This window comes from Penicillium diatomitis (assembly GCF_028827545.1).
Source record: "Penicillium diatomitis strain IBT 30728 chromosome Unknown utg000002l_segment0_segment0, whole genome shotgun sequence".
Taxonomy (NCBI): domain Eukaryota; kingdom Fungi; phylum Ascomycota; class Eurotiomycetes; order Eurotiales; family Aspergillaceae; genus Penicillium; species Penicillium diatomitis.
This window is the reverse complement of record NW_026623174.1, coordinates 1,944,694-1,967,587: the sequence shown is the minus strand read 5'-3', so window position 1 is coordinate 1,967,587 and position 22,894 is coordinate 1,944,694. Positions and strand designations below refer to the sequence as shown.

General features: G+C 51.6%; 8 protein-coding genes across 8 annotated transcripts; 4 read left to right on the top strand and 4 right to left on the bottom strand.

The window, feature by feature from the left end:
- Positions 1–1,643: 1,643 nt before the first annotated feature.
- Positions 1,644–3,746, bottom strand: N7539_001797 (uncharacterized protein; the record flags this gene model as incomplete). The annotated part of the gene is made up of 3 exons (XM_056931400.1): positions 1,644–3,121; positions 3,169–3,532; positions 3,621–3,746. The coding sequence occupies 3 exons, from the start codon at positions 3,744–3,746 to the stop codon at positions 1,644–1,646; spliced, it is 1,968 nt and encodes a 655-aa protein (XP_056793431.1).
- Positions 3,747–8,923: 5,177 nt separating this feature from the next.
- On the top strand, positions 8,924–12,577 carry N7539_001796 (peroxidase/cytochrome P450 family protein; the record flags this gene model as incomplete). The annotated part of the gene is made up of 5 exons (XM_056931399.1): positions 8,924–9,322; positions 9,406–9,503; positions 9,543–9,814; positions 9,889–12,438; positions 12,513–12,577. 5 exons carry the CDS (start codon positions 8,924–8,926, stop codon positions 12,575–12,577), a joined length of 3,384 nt encoding a protein of 1,127 aa, XP_056793430.1.
- Positions 12,578–13,200: 623 nt separating this feature from the next.
- N7539_001795 (dynactin subunit 5) lies at positions 13,201–13,917 on the top strand (the record flags this gene model as incomplete). Its single annotated transcript, XM_056931398.1, has 1 exon — positions 13,201–13,917. One exon carries the CDS (start codon positions 13,201–13,203, stop codon positions 13,915–13,917), a length of 717 nt encoding a protein of 238 aa, XP_056793429.1.
- A 310-nt stretch (positions 13,918–14,227) lies between these two features.
- On the bottom strand, positions 14,228–16,630 carry ccg9 (putative trehalose synthase (Ccg-9); the record flags this gene model as incomplete). The annotated part of the gene is made up of 6 exons (XM_056931397.1): positions 14,228–14,943; positions 15,003–15,112; positions 15,173–15,637; positions 15,710–15,985; positions 16,058–16,464; positions 16,526–16,630. The coding sequence occupies 6 exons, from the start codon at positions 16,628–16,630 to the stop codon at positions 14,228–14,230; spliced, it is 2,079 nt and encodes a 692-aa protein (XP_056793428.1).
- An 833-nt stretch (positions 16,631–17,463) lies between these two features.
- N7539_001793 (mitochondrial 37S ribosomal protein uS14m) lies at positions 17,464–17,989 on the top strand (the record flags this gene model as incomplete). Its single annotated transcript, XM_056931396.1, has 3 exons — positions 17,464–17,582; positions 17,682–17,853; positions 17,927–17,989. 3 exons carry the CDS (start codon positions 17,464–17,466, stop codon positions 17,987–17,989), a joined length of 354 nt encoding a protein of 117 aa, XP_056793427.1.
- A 453-nt stretch (positions 17,990–18,442) lies between these two features.
- Positions 18,443–19,834, top strand: N7539_001792 (uncharacterized protein; the record flags this gene model as incomplete). Its single annotated transcript, XM_056931395.1, has 4 exons — positions 18,443–18,510; positions 18,573–18,688; positions 18,768–19,349; positions 19,440–19,834. The coding sequence occupies 4 exons, from the start codon at positions 18,443–18,445 to the stop codon at positions 19,832–19,834; spliced, it is 1,161 nt and encodes a 386-aa protein (XP_056793426.1).
- A 491-nt stretch (positions 19,835–20,325) lies between these two features.
- On the bottom strand, positions 20,326–21,147 carry N7539_001791 (uncharacterized protein; the record flags this gene model as incomplete). Its single annotated transcript, XM_056931394.1, has 2 exons — positions 20,326–20,627; positions 20,715–21,147. The coding sequence occupies 2 exons, from the start codon at positions 21,145–21,147 to the stop codon at positions 20,326–20,328; spliced, it is 735 nt and encodes a 244-aa protein (XP_056793425.1).
- Positions 21,148–21,952: 805 nt separating this feature from the next.
- N7539_001790 (putative GNAT family acetyltransferase) lies at positions 21,953–22,702 on the bottom strand (the record flags this gene model as incomplete). The annotated part of the gene is made up of 1 exon (XM_056931393.1): positions 21,953–22,702. The coding sequence occupies one exon, from the start codon at positions 22,700–22,702 to the stop codon at positions 21,953–21,955; it is 750 nt and encodes a 249-aa protein (XP_056793424.1).
- Positions 22,703–22,894: the final 192 nt, after the last annotated feature.

Here is a 22,894-nt window from a genome sequence, read left to right as displayed (position 1 = left end):
ATTTCCGCCCTGATGATCGGTCTAAACCAGGTCCTATTCATGTCCCCAACAGCCTGTTTCGAGGAAGTATATTTTGATCCTACACCTAAACATTTCGCCACGGGAACTCCCAACGAAATTGAGCCTGCGCCTTTCTAATCCAGCTCTGCTCAGGCTTCGTAAGCATGGTCCGCCTATTCGTCCACATTTGAAAACACGATAGCAAATGTGACGGGATCCTCCTTTTCTCCAACATTTGGCTCCACGAGTGGTGCCCGAGTGCGTCCGAGTGCGTCCGAGCTTGCGACAAGATCCTTCGCCTGATACGACCCCTGAAACCTCCTGATAGTCTGACAACAAATTGAGTTCTGAGCGGGGGAGGCAAGTTCCGCTCAGGCGTTGATCTGCGCGGAAATGACACTGACAGTAGTCCAATTGAGGATTCTGCTGACTGGAGACCACGGTGCCCAACCTCCCAAGATGTTTTCCGGTTATTGGGCCAAGACCTCTGGGTGCCAATGAGAGAAGTTACTGGCTTGTACCTGCATATCAGTTGACATTCTAGGTTGATAGCTTTACTCCTCTGAGTCTGCAGTCTGCACGTAGTACTACTACTATAGTACTATACTATGCAAGTACCTGATCCGTGGGTGGAACCGCGCAACCTGGAACTTGCCCTATTGGACGTACCCAGGCATCTAGTACGCCCGATTCAGGGCGTCAACAATGAATTCCAGCGACATCCACCCGGTGTTGATCAGATCCACATAATACACAGTTATACACATATCCCAAATGTTGTTTTGCTTCACCGGAGGAGGCTAACGCAGACACCCGGACAGGCACCGGATGAGGCTCCGCATCATATAATATTATAATTTATGATGTCTACCCAGCGCTCCGTCAACAGGGCCGAGACCGCAGGAAAACCATGGATATGGCATTCCAGAACCCCACCACATCAAATGCAACCTTAATTGTCAACCCCGGCACACGCAAGGGACGAAAGGGTCGAGACTCTGGTCTGGCTGAGTAATGACGCCAATAGGGCTGATGAGGGCATCATTCGGCCCGTATACCGATCACTGTCAGCGGCCTGCTGACGATACAACACGCTATCCTCCTTCCGAAAATACCAGATACGCCTCGATAGCTCCTTTCAGCCTCTCAAGGTTGACAGAGTTACCTTGGTATAGTTTCCACATGTGATGGTACATAGTCGCCCTCTGGTTTTGATCTATAGGTAAGATCTTTACGGTCGGAGGTGGCTCGGCGCCGAAATCCAACCTTGGAGTTGCACATAGGCTTATTGTAAGCTCGGTGGGAGTTCAACAAGTCAAGGATTTCAATAGCTTTCACAGGCTGCAGGGATCAACGGAGATCAGACTTGTGACTGCGCGCTCGGACAAAGCCGAACACTCCAGGATTGTGAACCTGAGCCCAAGTCCAAGTACGAGGTACAGCGAGCAGGAACAGGTTGTCGAATACCAACTTGACTTGCTTACAATCAGAACGGTGAAATTCACAACATATTACTCAAATATCATCAACGGCATCCCATGGTCTCCAGGAGACTGGACTAGCCCATCGCCTGGGAGGGGGCCTAATTCAGGCCAGACGATCTGCGGAGAATCAAAATCAAGCCAGCAGGATTTACCCACTACCTAGCAGCCAGCGGAGCCCTTCTCCTTCCTCTCTTGTTCGAGAGCTTCCTTGCACTGCTTGGAGACACTCTTTCGAACATAAGTCTCCCGAACCCCATCCCCTTCATTCTTGAACACCACCCACTCTCCCATGCCATAGGATGCGGGTGCCACTCGTACACCCCGTCCACCACCGCCCACGATGACGTTGCCAGGCCGGTACTTGGGATCAGCTTGCATGCGACGAATGGCCGAGACGTGAATCTCGGCATCCAGAGGCACGTCTCGCACTTCACCCCGGGGCAAGGGCCAGGAGATAGGCTTCCAGGTACCGTCTTCCTGGAGGTCCATGCGTCGGAAGGGAAGCCACTCCATGATGCGCCAGGAGAGCACCGAGAGGGTCGGCAAGCCTTGGTTAAATCGCAGACAATCGTGCAGTAAGCCCTTGGTACTGGACGTATGCAGCGCGTCCCAGAAATCGCGACTGGCAGTGGAGCGGCCCTTCTCATCTGGCTGAGCCCGGAAAGCATCCGGGTCTTCGCCGTGGCCATCGGCACAGTTGCTGTGCTCGGAGAGTTTCCAGTCTTCCCGGATGGGACTGTAGTCACCATCAAATTCTTCCAAGCACTGGAATTGCTTCATCTTGCGCTCATCGAGCTCAAGACCTGCCTTGCGAGCCTCCTGGACCATCCAGACCAGAGGGGCGTGACTTAAAGCCCAGTGTTCACCCTTCTGCAGTTTCCATCCTCCACCAATATCGGCATGACAGCCGGGGAACCACACTTCGTGAATATCCTGGTGCGTTTCATCGTCTTCCTCGTCGGCAAGGCTGGGGATGCGAATCGACACGTCAGCGGAGTGACCACTGCAAATCGATTGGCGTTCATCAAGCGAGGCCCCTGCCCGTGGCACAGTCAGACTGTTCCGTCGAGGAGACGGTGCCCGATAACGATGGCCAACACCGTCTGTGTCATTGGCCTCGCTGCCATGGTTCGAGGAGCGAGACGGCGGTGCATGGTACCAAGATTCACCGGCAGACGGACCCCAGCCCGCAGTGTGGGATGTAGCTGATGCTGAGGTGTTGGGAACCGCCTCGTCGCTCGGGCCCAGCTCCGCCTGGTCATTAAGTGTGATGGCAGGGACTGCCGGCTCGGCACTGGTCTCTGGTGCAGTCTGGGTCTGGCCATGTAAATGCTGACTGACATCGGCGTATCGGGCCGCAATGTGTTGGTTGATTCTGTGCGGGTCCAAATGATGCCTGTGCTTGTGATGCCCTTTCGCAGGCGGTCGTTGCCCCGAAATCAGATCTTGTCGGAATTTGGCTCTTCGCTCGTCGATTCCCACTGCGTGGCGGATGATCCTCGCAGAGCTGCGGGCGGTATACGGAAATTTGCTGCGTTGCATCCACGCATTCTCGAAGCGCGGTACACTGTTGACTGTGTCGAAGAGTCCCATGAAGCGGATGCGCGCGATCGGACGGCTGAAAGTTTCACGGAAAGCTTTCATATATTCGAAGAGTCTTTTTTCTCCCTTCGATCTTCCTCACTGTCACCTGCGCGCTGCTGCCATTTGGCAAAAGTCTTCCAGGCAAACCGAATGAGTTCCTCATTACCCGCCTCGAGGAGGCCGATATAGTCGAGCATTTCGGCCAAGAATCGCGCAATGTATGCGCCGCGACTGAAGCCGATGAAAAAGATTTCATCACCGGGGGAGTAATATCGCATCAAGAATTTGTAGCCGCCCATGACATGCTGGTCGAACGAAGAGCCGACGGCCGAGTCCTTTGATTTCTGATACCATGACTTGATTCGTTGAATGCGACCATGGCTGGTAAGCGTCGCGGTGGTGTTGTATGTGCCGATGCCGGGTTGGTAATAATGATATTGGTGACTTTGGCTGCGATCTAACATCTACAGGGAAAAAATCTCCCGGGATTAGTAACGTGCGTGCTGTCCTACCGGAAAATGGATCACCCAGCATAAACAGCGACAAACATACTCGAAAGATCTTGAGCACATTGCTATCAGACTCATCGCCGGCAAACTTGTTCCCGGTTCCATCAAAACATAGCACAAACTGCTTCGAATGCCCGCTCGGGTGCGTGGGCCCGGTATAAGTTGCCATGGCGCGAGAATCAGTGCTGAATGCGCCGTACAAACAGTGTGGTCTTCGACAACGACCACAATCAAATATGGCTAGACTGATAGTGAAGAAGTCTTGCGGTCACGACGCGATCAAGCTGCGACCGATGACCTGGAGAGGAGTGTTGCTCATGAAATGAAGAGCCACTTGCTCGGGCCATCGACTCCATAAGGCAATCCAACCCTGTCCCGAAGAAAGGTCTAGGAAAAGTCTACATCTGCAGCTTGTCACTCATCTCCAGCTGTGGGTGGGTCACCATTCGTACCTCGACCCGAGGTGGTGGAAATTGGCACATTCCAGTCCAACCCTGTCGGGGCTTGTCTTACAATGGGTAGGATGGCTACGAGTACATGTTGTTGTGAGATTTTAGCGTGTCATATCTGATGCTCTAAATTCCACGCCTCGAAACCACAGCGCATGAAGAGAGAGGAGAGAGAATGTCAAGCTGTCTGGGTGCCCTTTGGGGGTTTGATGATGGCCTGCAGCAGGTACGATCTGTAGCACTCGAGGAGTCCACATGCATTGGATGTTCTGATTTCTTGTCACACATGGCCATCACATGTTTTTTTTGTTCTTTCGCAACTCGAAGACGGTCAGAGACGCGAATTGGATGCTCCCTACCGCTTCAGAGGATGTAGTGGCGAAGGCACGTTGTCACCATCGTCCCGTTCCGCCACTCAGGAAGAAACGTGAGACTTTTCCCTCTTCTGCTCGTGTTGAAGAAAGTGTCCCATGAGGGCGAACGGTATACGGAAATGGCAGCTGTTGCGTGAGTCCCGACGGAGTCACAGAAAACCACCGGCCAAAGGACCATCAGCCTGTCAATGTGGAGTCGAGACGGGAGGCTTCTCCAACATACCATTTCGATCATCACGTCCGGGATGGTTCTTGTTATTGGGCATGGTTGCGAACATAGCTGTGGGATGCAGAACCATTGCGCTGGTAAATTCATGACTACATCGCATTGTTTCGTCGTTGTCGCTGTTTTGGTTCGCGCTCAGCTCAAGGAGGTAGATCTTTTCTCGCGCGGTCGGCAACCATTGTTTTTGCTTCTTCTTCTTTACTTCCTTCGTCCACTGGACTTGGTCATATTTGTTTTTGTAGCTTTCTTTTTCTGACTTCCTTACGTACAGACGACACTGGCCTTGCAACTTGCAGCGTATTGCCTACCCTGGAGATCTGTAAGGGGCTCACCCTCTTATCGGCAAACCCAAGGGATGTGACGTCTGCCAGGGTTGTATAATGGTCACTCAAGTACTTACTGTACAGGAGATGACTGGGTAAAGGGCGCTATGGCAGTTAATAGGCCATCTAAGCTTCAAATCATATGTCTTTCCTCTGGAATTGGAATTTGGACCTAATCCCTTATACAAAACTTCATCCCATGGTAACAAACCAGATGGTGGCCAGGGGGTTTGCACACGCGCACACCGACTTGGGCCGAGATTCTCAATCGGTACGCGCTGACCACGAGTGGACCACTGGACAATGGACACAGGGCCCATATGTACATTCTTCAATGTGTGGCCGACCTCTCAACGATCTGGAAAAGATGCAATGGTTGATCTACTTCCCGTGTCCTGTCATCTGGGAGGGACCGTGCAAGATGGTAGAGGCTGGTCTTCTGAATGGTCAAGCACGAGTGACGCTTGTCTCGATCAGGAAGATGCACGCAATGGAAATGACGGGATCAGACAAGAGATTCATGACCTCGCACTGCGATCGAGTAACATCGTGTAGGAGGGATTTAGCGTAGTAGTGTAGGAGGCGAAGAGCGACTACAGTAGTTCGATGCGAGCCCGTCAGAGATCATCCGGTGGATCTCCCCTGCATCAGCACGGTACTCACTTGAACAAGTTCTCCTGCCCCAATTAGTAATAACCTCGACCCCGACTCCCTTACCCAAGTACTCGCCAGTCGCCAGGATGCTCGTACTCCAGTCTGCGGCCTGCGCAGGAGCCCAGCGTCAAGTGGAGCCTCCCGTCCCGCCCCCGTCCACCTTTCTACGGCACCATCGGTCCATCTTCTTATTCTTCTCACAGTTCACGGCGTGACCACAAAATGTCCACCAACGCGTACTCTTTTTTTCTTTTGACGGGCAAGAGACGGGCATCTCCCGGATACCCATGGACCGAGTCGAGCGAGTGCTGCTATATGGGTGTCGCTCTTCCTAGGCTGAGATACGTGCGATTCGAGTTCGGCATATACTCTAGTTACGCACTCTGTATCTGATGGTAGTACTGACAGTCTATCAGCGTGATGATCCAAGATCCTGTAGTGGATATGGTCCAGACACTCCGTTTGTGGACTCGCCACGAGCCGAGAGTTGTGTCTGGAGTAGACCTTGGCCTTTTTCCTGTCATCCAAGAAGGGGGTAAACATGCAAGTAACCGTGGATGGAAACTTTTTACGCGGCCTCTTACCACTAGCTATCTCTGCGCTGTGACGACGCAGGAAGAACAAAAAAGATAGCAGAACGAAGGAAGACATCCGACCAGTTTCCATCCTTGCACAGTCTAAATGCTTTCCTGCCAGGGCCACTAGGCTCGGGGAGATAGGTGAGATGCTCAATGGCACTCTGCGGTGATGCAGGATCCGGGACTATCTCCAGCTCCATCCCACGGAGAAATGGTTCAAGGATGATCTGAGGGCTTGACTCGCCTCCCTGACCGGGTTTCAATGATGCACTGTACACTGTACGCTGTGCGCTGTACAGTCGGCTCATCTGTACTTCGGCCGAAAGACGATCTTCCAAGGCAAAGCGCTCTCTCAGTCACAATGCACAGCTTCCAGATGAGCTGTCGGTGGCAACTTGCAAGGCAATACGAAAATGATGCATCACATCTGCGTTGGTCGGCTGATGAATTGTCCGAGAGCACACATGTAACACAAGCTGTTAAGCTCCCGTCCCACCTGCAGACGTGTCCGTGGCTTTGTTTGACTAGACCAGTCCAATGCAGCATCGTGTCCTCCTCCATGCTTGATATCCGATCGCCACTGGTCCGGTCAGCCCGGTTGTCAATGGTTCTAGCAACGAGGGATGGAGAATCGACTTAGGACAGCAGTGTGCCAGTTAGCCTATTCGACACGAAACCCACACGAGTCCGCTCCGGCTCTGACTTGACCTTCGGCTGTGTATGCATCATTTTGCACCATACTATGATTTGCTGATACAAATCATAGATCACAGGCCCTATGGTCTGCATCTTAGACTGGGTTTTCCTGGGCGAACGGGTGGGTCTGTCGATCGATCCGGTCCGACCGTGTGCCACGGATCAGAGTCACGCTACCCAGATCAGTCCGTCCTAGTCCTACGCCTCGTCGCCTACGAAGCTTCCCATTCTCTTCACCCCCACTGCGACAGGCCCGCGGTCTACTGTCATCCCGTGGAAGACTGTCACCGTCCAGGAATGATCCAACTGATAACGAGTCACGAGAGCAAGAATGCCAGGTCTCGATTATTCATCGATGTCATGTGGCTGACCTCTCGTCGAGGCCTACACGGGCCTTGGACGATTCAGGAAACAATCAATCAGCAACGACAACGAATAGTGCGCCACGGCTGAATGGCCAGCAACGAAACATCAGTGCGAACTGTGAACTGTGATGACAATTGGCCTTGTTGGGTTGGTGGCACTCTGTTTTACCCTTTTTCGAATCCCCTCCTCGGTCCTTTTCAGCCAGCCACTGGGATTGACACTAAACAATGTCTGATGAACTCACGATCGGAAAGGGCTCTCGCGCACGGCCCACTGGACATCCACTTCGAGTATGGTTCATCTGCAGATGCATGCATTACATACTCGTTTGGGTCTTGCACGGCAGAAAACTTACAAGGCCTCCACTTGGCGGATCTGCTAGTCGCGTCTGTTCCAGTCCTCTGGGTCTTGCGAGGTCACCGAGCTTCTTGAAAGTCATGGAGCGCCAATCGTGACAATCCCTGGAGCCCTGGCTGGTCTGACCATCAACCATCACGCAGCCAGAGCTCACCGCTCCTGGAAAGGACAACCGAGCAGGAGAGTAGCACTGTATGTAGTTGAGATCTGATCGCTTTGCAAGCTGGGATCTGATTGAGCAAGAACATTGCTGACGATCGGCCACGCAGGGGCAAAAGTGGACTCCTTGTCCTCCCGATCAATCCCAGAATCATACCTTGGGTCTGGTCCTCGTGTAGTAGTGCTTTCAGCCTCCAGTGATCAAGTGTTGTGGTGTGCAGATAGATGACCCTGGTCTCCGAGACACATACATACTTGTCAGTTACCACCACCCTCACCAACCGAGTGAACACAGCCAACATACACTCGCGGAGAATTCATGACATACTACTACTACCAAGTACAGCACTACTGTGCTACCAAGTATGGTGGGGTCGCCTTACATGATTGTCGACTGTGGTCCTGGACTCCTGGTGCGACCACAGCGCGATCGGCAATCGTAGCACTAGTGAACCAAATGGTTTCAAGCTTCTGATCCACCCCGTGCGTGATGCATACTGTCAGACTCAGAACTGACCGGGGGCTCAATACTACTGCTCTACCACTCACTTACTACTTATCGAATATCTGCAAGACGGTCCACTCGTCCAATGAATGGTCGAGTTGATATGGTCCACTCATCTTCCCAGCGATCGACCGTGTTTGGATGGGGTTTATGCCACCCTTTGGATCTAGCAAGCTTCAGCTGAGATCAGCTTTGAACCCCCACGGGGCCACTTTGGAAATGGATCTCCGTGCGACATCCTATCGTGGAACCTGAGGGCTCGAATGCTCGGTCACTCGTGGCAATGGACCAAACAAAAAAAGGGAAATTGCCAGCACAATGCTCTACGATAGCAAGACATTACCGGCTCTGGAAGCAGGCGGGCCAGTGGAATCGAGCGCGTTTCCAGCAACCCCCTCGATGAATTTGCATGTAGTACTTTGCGCCCCAAGGGAGAAATGGAATCAATGCTTGTAGTGTGACTTGCGTAGACAACTTACAAAGTCCACTCTCAACCGAGGCGACTGGGCGATTCTTGTCGCAATCAATTCTCCCTCTTTCTCCCCTTTTCACTCGGTCGTTTCAACTCAAGTACCAACTCGGGCCATTGCACTAGGCCCTCATTTCCGTGAATCTGCGATCTCGTTGACAAGCTCTAACATATTGGGAGATACGTCGCCATGTTACGCAGATTCTCCACCCAGTTCAAGAAGAACAAGGAGCCCAATGGCGATGCCGAACCACCCAAGATCTCTAAAGATAATGGCAAGCGCAATTCAAAGCCCGCACAGCCCTTGCGCAAGTCCTCATCCCACGAGGACAAGCCGCAAACAGTGAACCGAGCTGAAGTCGTTGCGATCTTTGACAAGTATGCGCAGGCCATCCATGTCTCCAGCGAGCCACTCCCAAGCCAGGGTGGTGATGGCGCAATTCTGAAGCATGAACAATCCTCTGGCCTCTTCAATGATATCAAGTCGCTCGGGTTTCGCGATCTCTCGACTGTCAAGGATTTGATCAAATCCAAGGCTTCGGGTGAACTGGTGGATGACAAGACGTATCTCATGGAGCGCATCATTCAGGTAAGAGCGCCAATGGAGGAAATGTAAACCTGCAGATGATTTGGGAGACTGAACGAAGATTCTGACGGCATCTCCGACAACAGCTGGTCGCGGATATGCCTGGTCATTCCAAGAACCGTACTGAGCTCACAAACCAATTTCTGAACGAGCTTTGGGATTCTCTCCCTCACCCCCCTCTCTCGTAAGTTGAAAGATGTTTCTCTAAATAATTTGGGAAAAGTCAGCTCACAAGGCCTGGGGAGAATCGCAGTTACATGGGTGATGACTTCAAATATCGCTCTGCCGATGGATCAAGAAACAATCCAACGCTTCCTCAGCTAGGCGCTGCCAATACTCCGTATTGTCGCACCATTCCTCCATTGACAATTCAGCCCTCTGGACTGCCGGATGCTGGTCTACTTTTCGATACTCTGTTTGCGCGTCAGAAATTCACCCCTCACCCGAACAAGGTGTCAAGTATATTCTTTGACTGGGCGTCGTTGATTATCCACGGTAAGCCCGGATGATTTCATTCCAATCAAATTGTGTTGACAAAATGGGTATTGACCGATGTTTTCACACTTTAGATATCTTCCAGACCGACTATCGCCAACAGCACCTCAACAAGACCTCTTCCTATCTTGACCTCTCTATTTTGTACGGCGACGTACAGGAGCAGCAGGACCTCATTCGATCGCATCAAGATGGAAAACTCAAGCCAGATTGCTTCTCTGAGGGTCGCCTGCAGGCGCTACCCGCTGCCTGTGGTGTACTTCTTGTAATGCTCAACCGTTTCCACAACCATGTCGTTGAGCAGCTGGCACTCATCAATGAAAATGGCCGTTTCACGAAGCCTCGCGATGGGCTGCCCGAGGAGGAAGCAAAGAGAGCCTGGGCTAAACGCGACGAGGACCTGTTCCAGACTGGTCGCCTCATCACATGTGGTCTCTACATAAACATTACGTTGTACGATTATCTGCGGACGATCGTCAACTTGAACCGCACTAATTCAACCTGGTGCTTGGATCCTCGCGCCCAGATGGAAAAGACGGGTGCCACTCCTTCTGGTCTTGGTAACCAATGTTCTGTGGAATTCAATCTCGCTTATCGTTGGCACTCGACCATCGCTCAAGGTGACGAGAAGTGGATTGAGCAAATCTACTTTGATCTTATGGGCAAGCCCGCCGAGGAAGTCTCCATGCACGAGTTGCTGATGGGTATGAAGAAAGTTGAAGGCGGGCTTGATCCTGATCCGTCGAAGCGGACCTTTGCCCGATTAGAGCGCCAGGCAGATGGAAGATTCAAAGACGAGGAGCTCGTTGCGATCCTTAGCAACGCCTGTGAAGACGTCGCTAGCTCGTTCGGTCCTCGTAACGTTCCCAAGGCACTTCGTTCAATTGAAATTCTCGGAATTGAGGCTGCACGAAGATGGCATGTGGGATCGCTCAACGAGTTCCGCAAGCATTTCGGGCTGAAGACTTATGACACCTTCGAGGAGATTAACTCCGACCCCGAGATTGCGAATTGCTTACGCCATCTTTATGAGCATCCCGACTTCGTGGAGCTGTATCCTGGTATTGTGAGCGAAGAGCCTAAGGAGCCTATGATTCCCGGGGTCGGAATCGCACCGACCTTCACCATCTCCCGTGCTGTCTTGTCTGATGCAGTTGCTCTCGTCCGTGGTGATCGTCACTACACCATTGATTACAACGCTCGCAACTTGACCAACTGGGGCTACAACGAGTGTCGCTATGACCTGAATATCAACCAAGGATGCGTCTTCTACAAGCTTGCGACTCGCGCGTTCCCTAATTGGTACAAGTCGGACTCCATCTACGCTCACTACCCGATGACGATCCCTAGTGAGAATCGCAACATCATGAAGAATTTGGGACGCGAGCAAGATTATTCATGGGACCGCCCTTCTTTCACTCCACCACGTATCAACGTTTCATCATACAAGAACGCTCTCCTGGTCTTGGGCAATACCGCCGACTTCAAGCCGGCGTGGAGTGGAGCTATGACGGAGCTATTTGGCAGGGGAGAGTTCGGTGCTCAGCAGCGCGAGGCAATGACCACGTCCTTCACTTCCGATAACTTTGCCACTCTGGTCAAGAACTTCTATGAAGAGGCCACCTTGCGTCTTATCAAGGAGAAGGGTGCCAGCTTGGGTGGCATCAATCAGGTTGATATCACGCGCGATGTTGGAAACCTCGCTCACGTTCATTTCGCCTCAGCTCTCTTTGGTCTTCCACTGAAAACGGAAGAGAACTCTCGTGGTCTTTTCACCGAGCATGAGATGTACATGATTTTGGCGACGATCTACTCGGCCCTTTTCTATGATGTGGATCCCGCAAAATCATACTCTCTGAACCAGGCTGCTTCTGCGGTCTCCCAACAGCTGGGAAGTGTTGTGGAGTCGACCGTCAAGGCCGATACGCAGAGCAGTCTCTTCTCAGGCCTCATGAACAGCTTCCGACCACACGACAATGCTCTTCGCGAGCACGGCACTGCGTCACTCCGTCGCGTGAAAGATTTAGGCATGAGTGCGTCCCAGATCACCTGGTCTCACATCATGCCGACCATCGTCGGTATGGTCCCCAGTCAAGGCCAGGTCTTCACGCAGATCGTTGAGTACTACACGTCGCCGGAGGGTAAGCACCACTGGGCTGAAATTAGCCGTCTTGCGCGACTGGACTCAAAGGAATCTGATGACCTGCTTCACCGATACTGCCTGGAAGCCATTCGTATCAACGGCACCTTTGGTGAGTATCGTGAAGTTCAGAGACCTGTTATCCTCGAAGAGGATGGCGTGGTTATAAATGCCCAGCCTGGAAACAAGATCTTCGCGTCCTTTGTCCAAGCCAACCACGACCCCAGTATCTTCCCCGAGCCCAATGAGGTTAATTTGACTCGACCGCTTACCTCGTACATCCATCACGGCCAGGGTCCTGCCAACAGTCTTGGCCAGGAAACTGCCAAACTTGCTCTCGTGTCCATGTTGCGTGTTGTTGCTCGATTGCCAAACCTGCGCCGAGCCGCGGGTGCCCAGGGCCAGCTGAAGAAGATTCCTCAGGAAGGCGGACATTACGTGTACCTCCGTCAAGATGGAACCACTTACTTCCCCTTCCCTATGAGTAAGTTGCATGCCACTTCTTGAGACCTTGTTCCTCTCCAATTGAATGGCAAGATGCTGACGATATGAAAACAGGTCTCAAGCTTCACTGGGACCGTGACTTTGACTTCCACCCTCTCAATGCAACCAAAAAGCATTGAAGTGGACTGCAATGAATGCATGGACTCTTGACTTCGAGGATGGAGTCGATGAAGCGAGCATCCGATAAGGTAATGCTGTTTATATGCTTCGCGGTCTTATGTGATTTCAACGATTTGTATCTTCCAAGTTGTTTTGTATGTTCCAACTAAGTAATGTAGCATTGCATGCGATAACAATATGAACCAGCTTCTCCCTTGATATAGACAGACCAGTGAAAAAGTGCCGTTATAGCACAAGTATACCTTGATATAGCTCTGTACAGTCGCTGCAGGATAAGCCTCTGGAGGTAGAAATGAACCCTGTAGTTAGAAGCTGCCTTAACTGGACGGGACTATATAGGTAGATGAAATATAACTTGATCATCGTCATCTAGCCACCACGACCTCCCAGACAGAATAGACCATTCAGGCCATGAAGTAACACTCGTGTCGGTGGATGAGTGTCCATTTCAGTCCAGAACTCTAGGTAAGCAGCTTGTCTAGCATTCACGTGCAGCTCCTACTCGCGGGAGCTGGAAGGGCCTATCTTCGATCCACACCATCCGTCACCGCCTCCGCGGCGTTAAGCATCAACATGAACAACAACAGCTGTTCCACTACACTCAGAACCATCAAAACACGAGATGCCGCCTAAAGCCGCTAAAAGCGAGTATATTGAAACTGTAAGTGCCCCTCCTCCCCCCACAGTGTTGCTTTTGGAATTTACCGAGTGTCAATCGCTCGTGGCTGCCGGTGCCTATCGCCCTTGTCAAACTACTCACACGAAGCAGGACACGGGGAACAAGATCTCGCGTCGCTCCCAAATCCATGGCACACAACATATCATTCTCGGCGGAAAGACCGTGATCCAAGCCGAAGCCGTGATCCGCGGCGATCTCTATCGGCAGCCATCCACCGCCACCTCGTCAGACGGCAGCAATCCCACACCCGCGTCCAATGCTCCCAGCGTCGCAATTACCGTCGGCCGGTACAGCTACATTTCTAAGAGCGCCGTGCTGCGCCCGCCCAGTCGATTGCATCGGGGCGTGCACTCGTATTACCCGCTCAAGATCGGCGATCATGTCTTTGTGGGCGAGTCGGCTGTGATTGAAGCGGCGTCGCTGGGGAACCACGTCCACGTGGGCACGGGCGCGATGGTGGGCAGTATGGCGATTGTCAAGGATTATGCGGTGATTCTGGACGGGGCGGTTGTTCCGCCTGGTATGGTTGTGCCGAGTTGGTGCGTTGTGGGTGGGAGACCTGCTCGTATCGTTGGTGAAGTGGGTGAGGGCTATGGTGTTGAAGGGGCGGAGGGTGGGATGGCACGAGAGAGGTACCGTCTGGTGGGAAAGCCACAGTAGACGGCTTGGTGCTGTTGGAAAGTCTTGGCTGTTACTTGACAGGTCATGTGGCTGCTTGTACAACTTTTAGCGCTTATGATTATATGAATGATACCCCCGCCCGCGGCGATTGCGTTTCCATGTGCTCTTGCAATTCCTTATGCTAGACGCTCGACCGCCGACACCGGTTCCCTGTTCAGAGATCTGGTCAAAAGACCATGCTCGAAGAGAGAGAGCTGCAAGAAAACTACGAACACGCTCACGTACGGACGGAAACCAAATGCCTGCGATGCAAGGCAAAATCGTCTTCGCGCTCGAAATGAGAACAATGCTATCCCATTCGTTCAACTTCGACTTCTCGAGTAAGACGAGGCATGTCCGGAGGAATGGGCACGCCGCTCTCTGCGAACGCCAAGCTGTTGATCCACTGCTCATTCGGTTTGACATGGCCGTCGCTGGTGAACTTGGACGCAAGATAGAGCCAGCTTAATGCATTGCCCACCGTACTGACTTCATCAAAGACATGGCTTTTCGCATAGTCTGAAATTCGTCGGTACAGTGCCTTATTCGTCAAGAGCTCGAAAAGATGCCGCGCAACAGTGTCAGTATCACCGATATCGGCTAGAAACCCATTGAGACCGTCCTCAATTTGCAGAGGAAGACCACCGGCACGGGTTGCAATCACAGGAACACCCTTGTGAATAGCCTCGGAGACCTTGACTTCGAACCCTTCCCGAGTCGACAATTGCAGTGCAATAATCGCCTTTGAAAGAACCGCATTCAACACCTGATCTGATGGTCGAAGTCGGACTGCGCAGACAAGCTCGCGAAGATGTGGGCTTTGGGTTTCGATGTGATTGACAATTTGGTCATAGACAACAGCCCCGTCCGGATCATCGACTGAGCCATGGCCGCATATCAGAAGCTTGGGTGGTGTCAAGTCTGGGCGTTCACGCGTCAGTCGGTGGTGAAACTTCTGATATGCTTCTAATACATCAAGAATGCCCTTTGAAGGATCAAACCGAGCAATCTGGACAATGTATTGATCTGATCGCAGGCTGTCAGCGGTCATCTTCAAGCGGGAGTGAACTCAAGAGTCTCCTCACCATCCGGGTGATGGATTTGCGGCATTTCAGCGTTCTTGCAAGCGACGTTGAACAAACGCCCATAATGTGCAATGTCCCAATCTCTCATGTCTTTGTTCAGTCCGTCCAACCTGGCACATGTCAACAACATCGACCAAAGAATGGGGTTGGCTGCGAGAGACAGAACTCACCAGTCAGTCGTTGCAGGCATGTATCCGACCATCTCGGAGGGTACATCCCGCGGTACGAATGCCTTCACAGGATGAGCGATGAAACAATCTGCTTGCTTCACATTATTCCACATAAATTTCCATGCCTCTGCTTGGGAGGTCCCCGGTTGATCCACCAAATCGCTCCGAATTTGAATATGGCTGCGGAAGATGATCGGTCGATCTGGAGCTATCTTCTTGGCAATGGGGATGAGACCTGGCATTTGAGGGTCATCCACTACCAGCACATCTGCGCCTCCTTCGGCCGGTGCACGAAGTGGACCTCCGGGCACAGACCAGTATCGTTTGACATTGTCTTCGATCCAGGCTGCCAACAGATTGCTGTCATCGGCAGTCAGTCGCTCCTCCGGTGGTGTGATTCCTTGCAGAATGTTATGCTTGCGCTTGGTGACTCGGAAGACACCTGGTCGTGGTCGAGGCACATACCTAGCGCGAATCAGTCAGATCGGGCCACAATCAATCTACCCCAAGACGATGTCACGGTAGGGATGAAAGTACCACTTGATGTCCGTCCCCAGCGAGTGCGAAAATCGCAACAGGGCATGCCTCATCAAAGCAACGCCTCCACCTTGAGGAGTGGCACTGAAGAATGCAATCTTCACACCGCGTTGCTTAAGATCCTCAGCAAAGTAGTTGCAGGCTTTCCAGGTTGCAGCAGAAACAGTCCGCTCAAAGTCGCTGAGGTTTGTGAGGCGCACGTGGAAATCGGTGTCGACTTCGACGATTCCCATGTTGCCCACTTGCAACAAGGGACAATTCTCGGGTCCAAATAGCCTGCGAGGAGTCAAGTCTTAGCTTTCTGGCGATGAACCCTTTTCTCGTGTCGCTAGACGTAATCAAACCAACCTGACGCATTTTCGTGCCATTGACTCGGCCTGTTCATCAATATCTTTCATCTCCCAGGGCCGAGATTGCCCTCGTCCGTTCGAAGCGAATCGGCCGAGCAAGCTCAGCCCTGGCAACACCAAAGGTATAATGTCGAGCTCCGCCCATAGTCGAGAGCACAAATCTGGACAAAGACTGGCTACATGCTTGTGCATGGCAATGCCGACGACTTTCTCCATGTGTTTCTCAGCGTAACATTTGAGCTGCGAAATGGTAAAGTCCACAGCCTCCGCAGAACACGGCTGATGTTCCTCCGGACCGTACTTTTTCTCGATAAAATCGAGTAGATAGGTTGCATCTCGAATTGCTACTGCGATCGTGGATCCTCGCTGCTCCGAGAGTGAGATTGTAATACCTGCGTATATTGACTTGGCACATGATCAGCAGCAAACTTCAATAACTCCAAGATTTCTTTAGTCGGAATCCTACGTCTGATGGTGTTGCTGTCCAGGAAAACCGACGATATTGCTCTCTCAATCGCCGCTGAAGTGTCACCGAGGGCTGGCGACCGAATTTGGAGGCGTCCAGCGTCATGATGTTATTTCATGAGATAGATAACCAGCCTTGCTGGTACTGAATTTGAGCATTGAGCTATGCAATCGTCGCAAAGGCCGCCTTTCGTAGGTTCATGTCGGGGATCTCAAAGTGACTTGCTCATGACGTAAAACCTCCCTCATGTCACCCGCCCGAAGAGCTGGCAACCTCCTCCTCAACGCAACGTGAGGGCTTGCCGATGATTGAGCGCTCAAACGCCTTTCAGTGGAGTCACTCTTACTTGGTCGAAGAAGAATGGCCAGAATTTGCAACGCTTCCTCCAAGCGATGATTCAGAAGGTAACATCCTGGCGACCAGAAGCAACATGAGGCTTACCGACCGATTGGGCGCTGACGACTATGAGAGCAAGAAGAGACAGTCAAGTAAATCTTGATGATCTGCTCAATCGCATTAAGTCTCGATCAATGATATCTCAAATATTTCGCCCGCCTCCAGGTTTATAATGCCTTGGACTCCTGGTAGACAAACCTAAGTACTGAATATTGGAAAGTCCTATGGTGGAACGTAACAACATTTTTTTGTCAAAACATAGAATCCTTCTTATTGAAGATGCGGAGAGCTGTACAGACAACAGCTACAAAATGATACAAGGGGAGTACTGTTGTGCTCAGCACGATTGTAGTCACTTTGTGTGTTCCTCTCCTGCAGTCGAGGTTGTTAGAAAGACCCGTAGTTGGGATGTCGGAGTAAATCCGCGCTAAACCAGATTAGGTTCTGCATCTTTTTGCCCGTCGACATCTCCGCCGCGGAGTTGCAAGAACATCCACCGACTTGTTGAACGTCCTCGTCAATCGCACGAAGTCCCATACAAAATGTCCAAGGCTGCGTCCATGTTCCACCCCAAGAGGCTAGACCTCTCTGGGTTCGTTAACACCCGTGTCATCCGAGACCACAACAAGCGCAACGCTTTTGCGCAAATGGAACCCGAACGGTATGCCCTTGCCCGGCACTGCGGTTGGGACAACTTGTCTGGTCAATGGCGCTGGTCGTCATCCAAAGAACATGGTGGCTAATTCTCGAATACGAATAGACAAGCGCTTCGCTATATTATTCGCAACACAAGTCTCCCTCAACGAACCCGAGCCCAGGCGCAGCTCCAGCTCTCCCAGATGCACTGTTACACGCGCCCAACACAGATCAAGAACCGGTGTGTGGCGTCGGGCACTGCACGAAGTGTGTTCCGGGATTTCAGACTCAACCGAGTAAGTGAGAGGACTCGAAGTGGAAAGTTGTTTGGTTGATATGTGGCTAAACTCACCTCGTTTTCCTCTCTAGTTCCAATTCCGTATGCAGGCTCTTGCGGGTGAGCTCCCCGGCGTCAAGAAGGCGAGTTGGTAAAAGAGAGTTGGAATGTGATGTTTTTGCGACATTTGATATAAGAGCGATTTGTTTCGATCGGGAGATGACACTCTCACATCATGATATGCTTCCTCAGTGAAGTCTGTATATTATTCGAATACCACAAACGGTCGATGGCCAATCTTCGTTTGATCGCTTCCACCTCGCTTCTCTGCCTTGATCTGCAGCTACTGCGAAGATTGGGTGGAAACTGCCGGAAAGCTCCAGGTTTTCTTAGAGGATCTTTCATGACCGACCGCAATGGCTCTGCTCTCCCTCAGCTGCTATATATTCCCTCTTTCCCCTCTCCTCTTTCCCCTCTCCCCTCTCCTCTCTCCTCCCTCCTCTCATTAGTCCCTAGGATCTCACTGAGAGTCATTAATTTTGAACGCTATCTATCACTCACTGGATTCAGACCACAATACTCCCTGAAGGCACCAGACATACGCCAAGATGTATGTCTACCGCAACCGCGATCTCCCAGCGGATCCTCACTTCCCGGCGGACCTTGCTAAGCTCGGGTGAGTATCTATTTTGAAATTGTGTTTTTTGGGTAGTCAAAGCTCAAAGTTTCCCATTTTAGGTACATCATCACCAAGGACGACAAGATCCGCGCCAGTGTCGATCTGGAAGGCGAGTTTCAATACAAGATCGACCGAAACGATCGCTACAACGTAAAGAACCGAGAGGCAATGGATGGTATTGAACAAGATCATTGGAACGCCTAACTCTGTTCTGACATAAACTTGGCTGACCCTGCCCTCTTCGTCCTCGTCAGAATGCATCCGTCGAACCGTTCTGCAGCGTCTGGAGGCCACCGGCCTAGAAATCCGTAGACTCCCCTTCCATAACAATTCCCCCCCAATCGAGACGCCTTGCAATGAAGCCCATGTCCCAATTTTGGTGTCGACCAATCTGTCCGGAGCTTCACGTCTCCTGGTTGTTTTCGGCGAGCCTGTTCAAGATCTCGGCATCTGGGCTTATCGGTCCGTTGGCGAGGATGGAATCAACATCGGCTCGGCTGTCGACTTTGCAAAGGGCGTTTTGGGTGACTCGGCAACGACCTCGACAACAAGCACAGCCCTGGTGCTGGCCAACCCAGGTCAATTGATCTGGCATTGTGCGTCCTCACGAGCGGTCACCCAGCGTACATGGGAGGCAGCTGACCGACCATACGGTCCATGGGGTCCAGCCACGACATCCTGGCGCAACGAAATCCCCGGTAACAAAGACTGGCGACATCACATTCGATATGTCCTTGACCATGTCGTCTGGCCATGGCTGGACGAGGGCAAGCGTGTTGACATCATTGGTCTCTCCGAGGGTGGACAGGGTGCACTGGAGTATCTTCAGAAAAACTGTGCGTGCTCGATCTATCGAATCTTTTGAGTTTGCTTTCCTCTTTGGATCTATGGATGAGACTCACTATCTAACATTGTTTTCTGAACAGGGCCCAAATGGAGACCTTACATGAATGGCATCTGCTTGGGCAATCCCCTGCAGTCTACCGCCGTTGACATCGACATGAGCGCCTTGACAGATCCGGGATCCTTTACGGCATTCCTTGCCTCTCGTGGCCGAGCCTACGTGCTTTCCACGGATCAGGTCGGCAGATTTCAAGAAGGGTATCGTCGCCATGGTTGCAATTGCTACGCGTCCGGCGAAGAACTCAATACCGAGTGTATCATGCCGCGTGCGTGGCAAGATATGCTGGCCTGGCTCAATAAGCTCTCTGAAGACCCGTCCTACGCGGAACAAATCATAATCAAACCTGAGGATTTCGACGACTCGGCCATTGAAGTTGAAGCGCCGGACAATTCGGTCGATCCTCAGCAGGAACGCTGAGACTTCAGCTTGCTCCAGTTGATGATTGGGTTCATGTATAGTCGGTATCTATCAGCGATTATTGCTGTTGCCTGAAACAGAGTGCAAGCACAAACCAAACCTTTCGAGCGTCTTTTGCTTTCTTAAATCGCTTGGCAAGTACTGCAACGGGCTCAACGATGAAGTTTGCTATTCTTAGTGAGAACCAAATGGAAGCGAGACAGAGTCATCGTATTTCTACACGAAAATGGGTAGGAAACGAGAAAGAACTCCGCGCGACTAATTTGAAAATGAAGACTTAGCAACTCGACATTAATGACTTCAGACTAGACAGTAAAACTCCCAGCCGTGACACATGCCCGTGATAGTTGTACTTTGTCTCTGATGCGAATTGGAACATCAGGAGGAGGTATGCTCAGTCTTTCCGGAGTAGAGAATCTCCAGGGCCTCTACGAACATGTAAGACATTCAACTTGATTGAATAGAACGCAGGACTTAGCATCACAACGCACTCAAGCAGAAGTAACCGCAAAGGGATCGTTGCCGGGATCTTCATTCCAACAGTGTTCCACCATCCGAGCTACATGCCGAGCGTACTTGATCGCTTTCTCTGAATCATAATTTCGCGCAAAACTCTCATTGTCACCTTGACCTTCGGCGATGATCTCCGGTCGATCGTCTCGATCCTCCGGCGCGACATAAGTTCTTGCGACAAAGGCAAATCCAGCATCGATTCCAGCGGTGACGCCGGACGCTGTGAGGTATTTGCCATCTGTGACCCATCGGGCTTTTTTCTTCCATATCACGCGGGGGTCTTGCAAAAGGCAGAGAAATAGAGACGTTAGCCTGTTTGCGAGAGATTGAAGTCCCGTGGGTAGGGAGAATGATGAACAGTACTAACATTTCGGAGTCACTTCGTCAAACAACTGCTTATTGCACGTCGCTCCACGACCATCCAAAACACCCGTCGCAGCCAGGATCAAAGACCCCGTACAAACAGTAAACACCGTCGGCGCCCGCAAAACCAATTGTCCAATTTTCTCGAGAAGAATCGCATCCTCGAGAAAGTGCATCATGGACAGTCCACCGGGTATGAACAGTGTACTGAACGGCTTGGTGTCCTCGAGAGCTTGGGTGAGAGTCATGTTGGGCATGATTCCTATCCCATTCTTGATCGAGCTTTCGAGTCCATTCGGAGAAGGCAAATTGTGCACATTGACGAGTTCTAAGGTGTAGTAGTCGCTTCCTGGGATGATGGCTCCCATGGGACCGAATAGGTCGAGGTTCTCGAATTCGTGGAAGACGAGCGCGAGGATACGGTGCTTTTGCGGCATTTTGGATGTGAAGGAGAGGGACTTGGGCATGCACCTATTTTATTCGTTTTCTATGAAGACGGCCGAGGACTATCATCCTAAATATCTATTTCGACTGACAGGGACTAGGTATCTGTGAGATATTTGAAGATCATCAGACTTTCCGTTACTTTGCGGAGTTTCAATTCAGGTTGCACCAGGTTGCGGACTTTGGAGATACAAGGGCCGAGAGGTAGGTAATTCAGGCCTCCCACCAGAGCATTCATTCCAGCACATTCTAAGTGCTTGGTCAAAGATCCTCGGCCCGACGCTCTAATACAGGCAGCGTTTTGCGTTGCTCAAGTCAAAATTGCCTCGTTATGAAACATGAAAAGTGCGCGGTTGCCAGCGCTCCATGTACATACCTGGCAATGATTGGAACGGGTCTCAGGACTGGCGAGGACGCACATATCAGGTACAGGAGCTGGCAAGACTTTTATTGAATCATTTAACACTCGATATACATTCTCTAGAACCAGTCCAAACGACTTCGGCGCTTGTGAAGAATTCAAGCTTGAAAGACGTTCGAGAGCCAGCAGCGTTGGGACGAACCTAAGACCAACCCAATCTGGTTTTCTGGACGAGAATCAAACTGAAACAAAACCTGGAGTCCATCTCCGAGGTTTCAACCATGCTAAGTAAAGCCAAGCAACTCTTGACACATGGAAAGTAGGCAAAGTACTTGACAGAATAGACAATACTGCCTCAAAGAAGCTCACTTTCACATGGCATGCCGAGCCTGTACTCATGTACTGTGCGAATATCAATCTCACAAGATCACGGTGAACTATGAAGTCAATCTCGACAGCCGACACATGACAACAGCAGTCACAGGTAGGATTGACTTTTCCACCGCTTCCCACTCGGCCCTGACAGTCTCGGGGAGGCCATCTGGACAACGCGGCTTCAGATGAATAACCTCCATCTGGACAAATCCATGACGCTCATAGACAGACACCGCAGACGGAGCCGCTTCAATCCAAATGTCCATTTGCTTCTCGTCTGCTTGACGCAGACCCCATTCTAAAAGCACCGAGCCGATTCCTCGTCGGCGGTACTGAGGCATGGTGAAGAAAGTGCCCAACGTCGCGTAAGGTCGGTGTGGACGCGTCGACAATCTATGTCTTTCGTTACATTCGCAGAGGATTCGAAAAGCTTCTGCTGCGAAAATTCTGGCGCCTCCTTCTGGATGACGCCGGGCAAGATGCTCGGTCTTTGTCTCTAGGCTTGGGCTTGGGCCCGGAACGGTGAATATCCACTGGGCGGCGCCAGCAAGTTCTTCATTAGTCTCCGAAGAACCAGGTGAGGTTGCTTTTGCCTTGATCCAGATGTTTTTCACGCTCACGTTTGGAGCAGACTCTTGGACAAAACGTTGCTGCTCAGCTGCAGTGTCAGCATTGGTCTTTGCACGGTCGTTATCGGTTATCGGACAGTAAAGCTTGAAAATAGGCTGCGGCGGTGTTTCAAAGGCATTTCTCTCCGCAGTGACCATTTCCAAGATTCCCTCGACGGGGACCTCTTGCACCTGGAAAGTCATCGTGGCCACCACATGTAGAAGACACGGAACTCGTGCAAAATGATGGGAAGTACCAGTCTGGGAGCAAAGTGCGAAGGAGTGATTCGATCGCACACCCTGAGAAGGAATGGAGGCTTACTTATTTCCAGACATCATGTCCTTTGCCCGGCTTCGGGTTGCTAGATCGGAGTAAGCACGAGTTTTGGTGGCGGC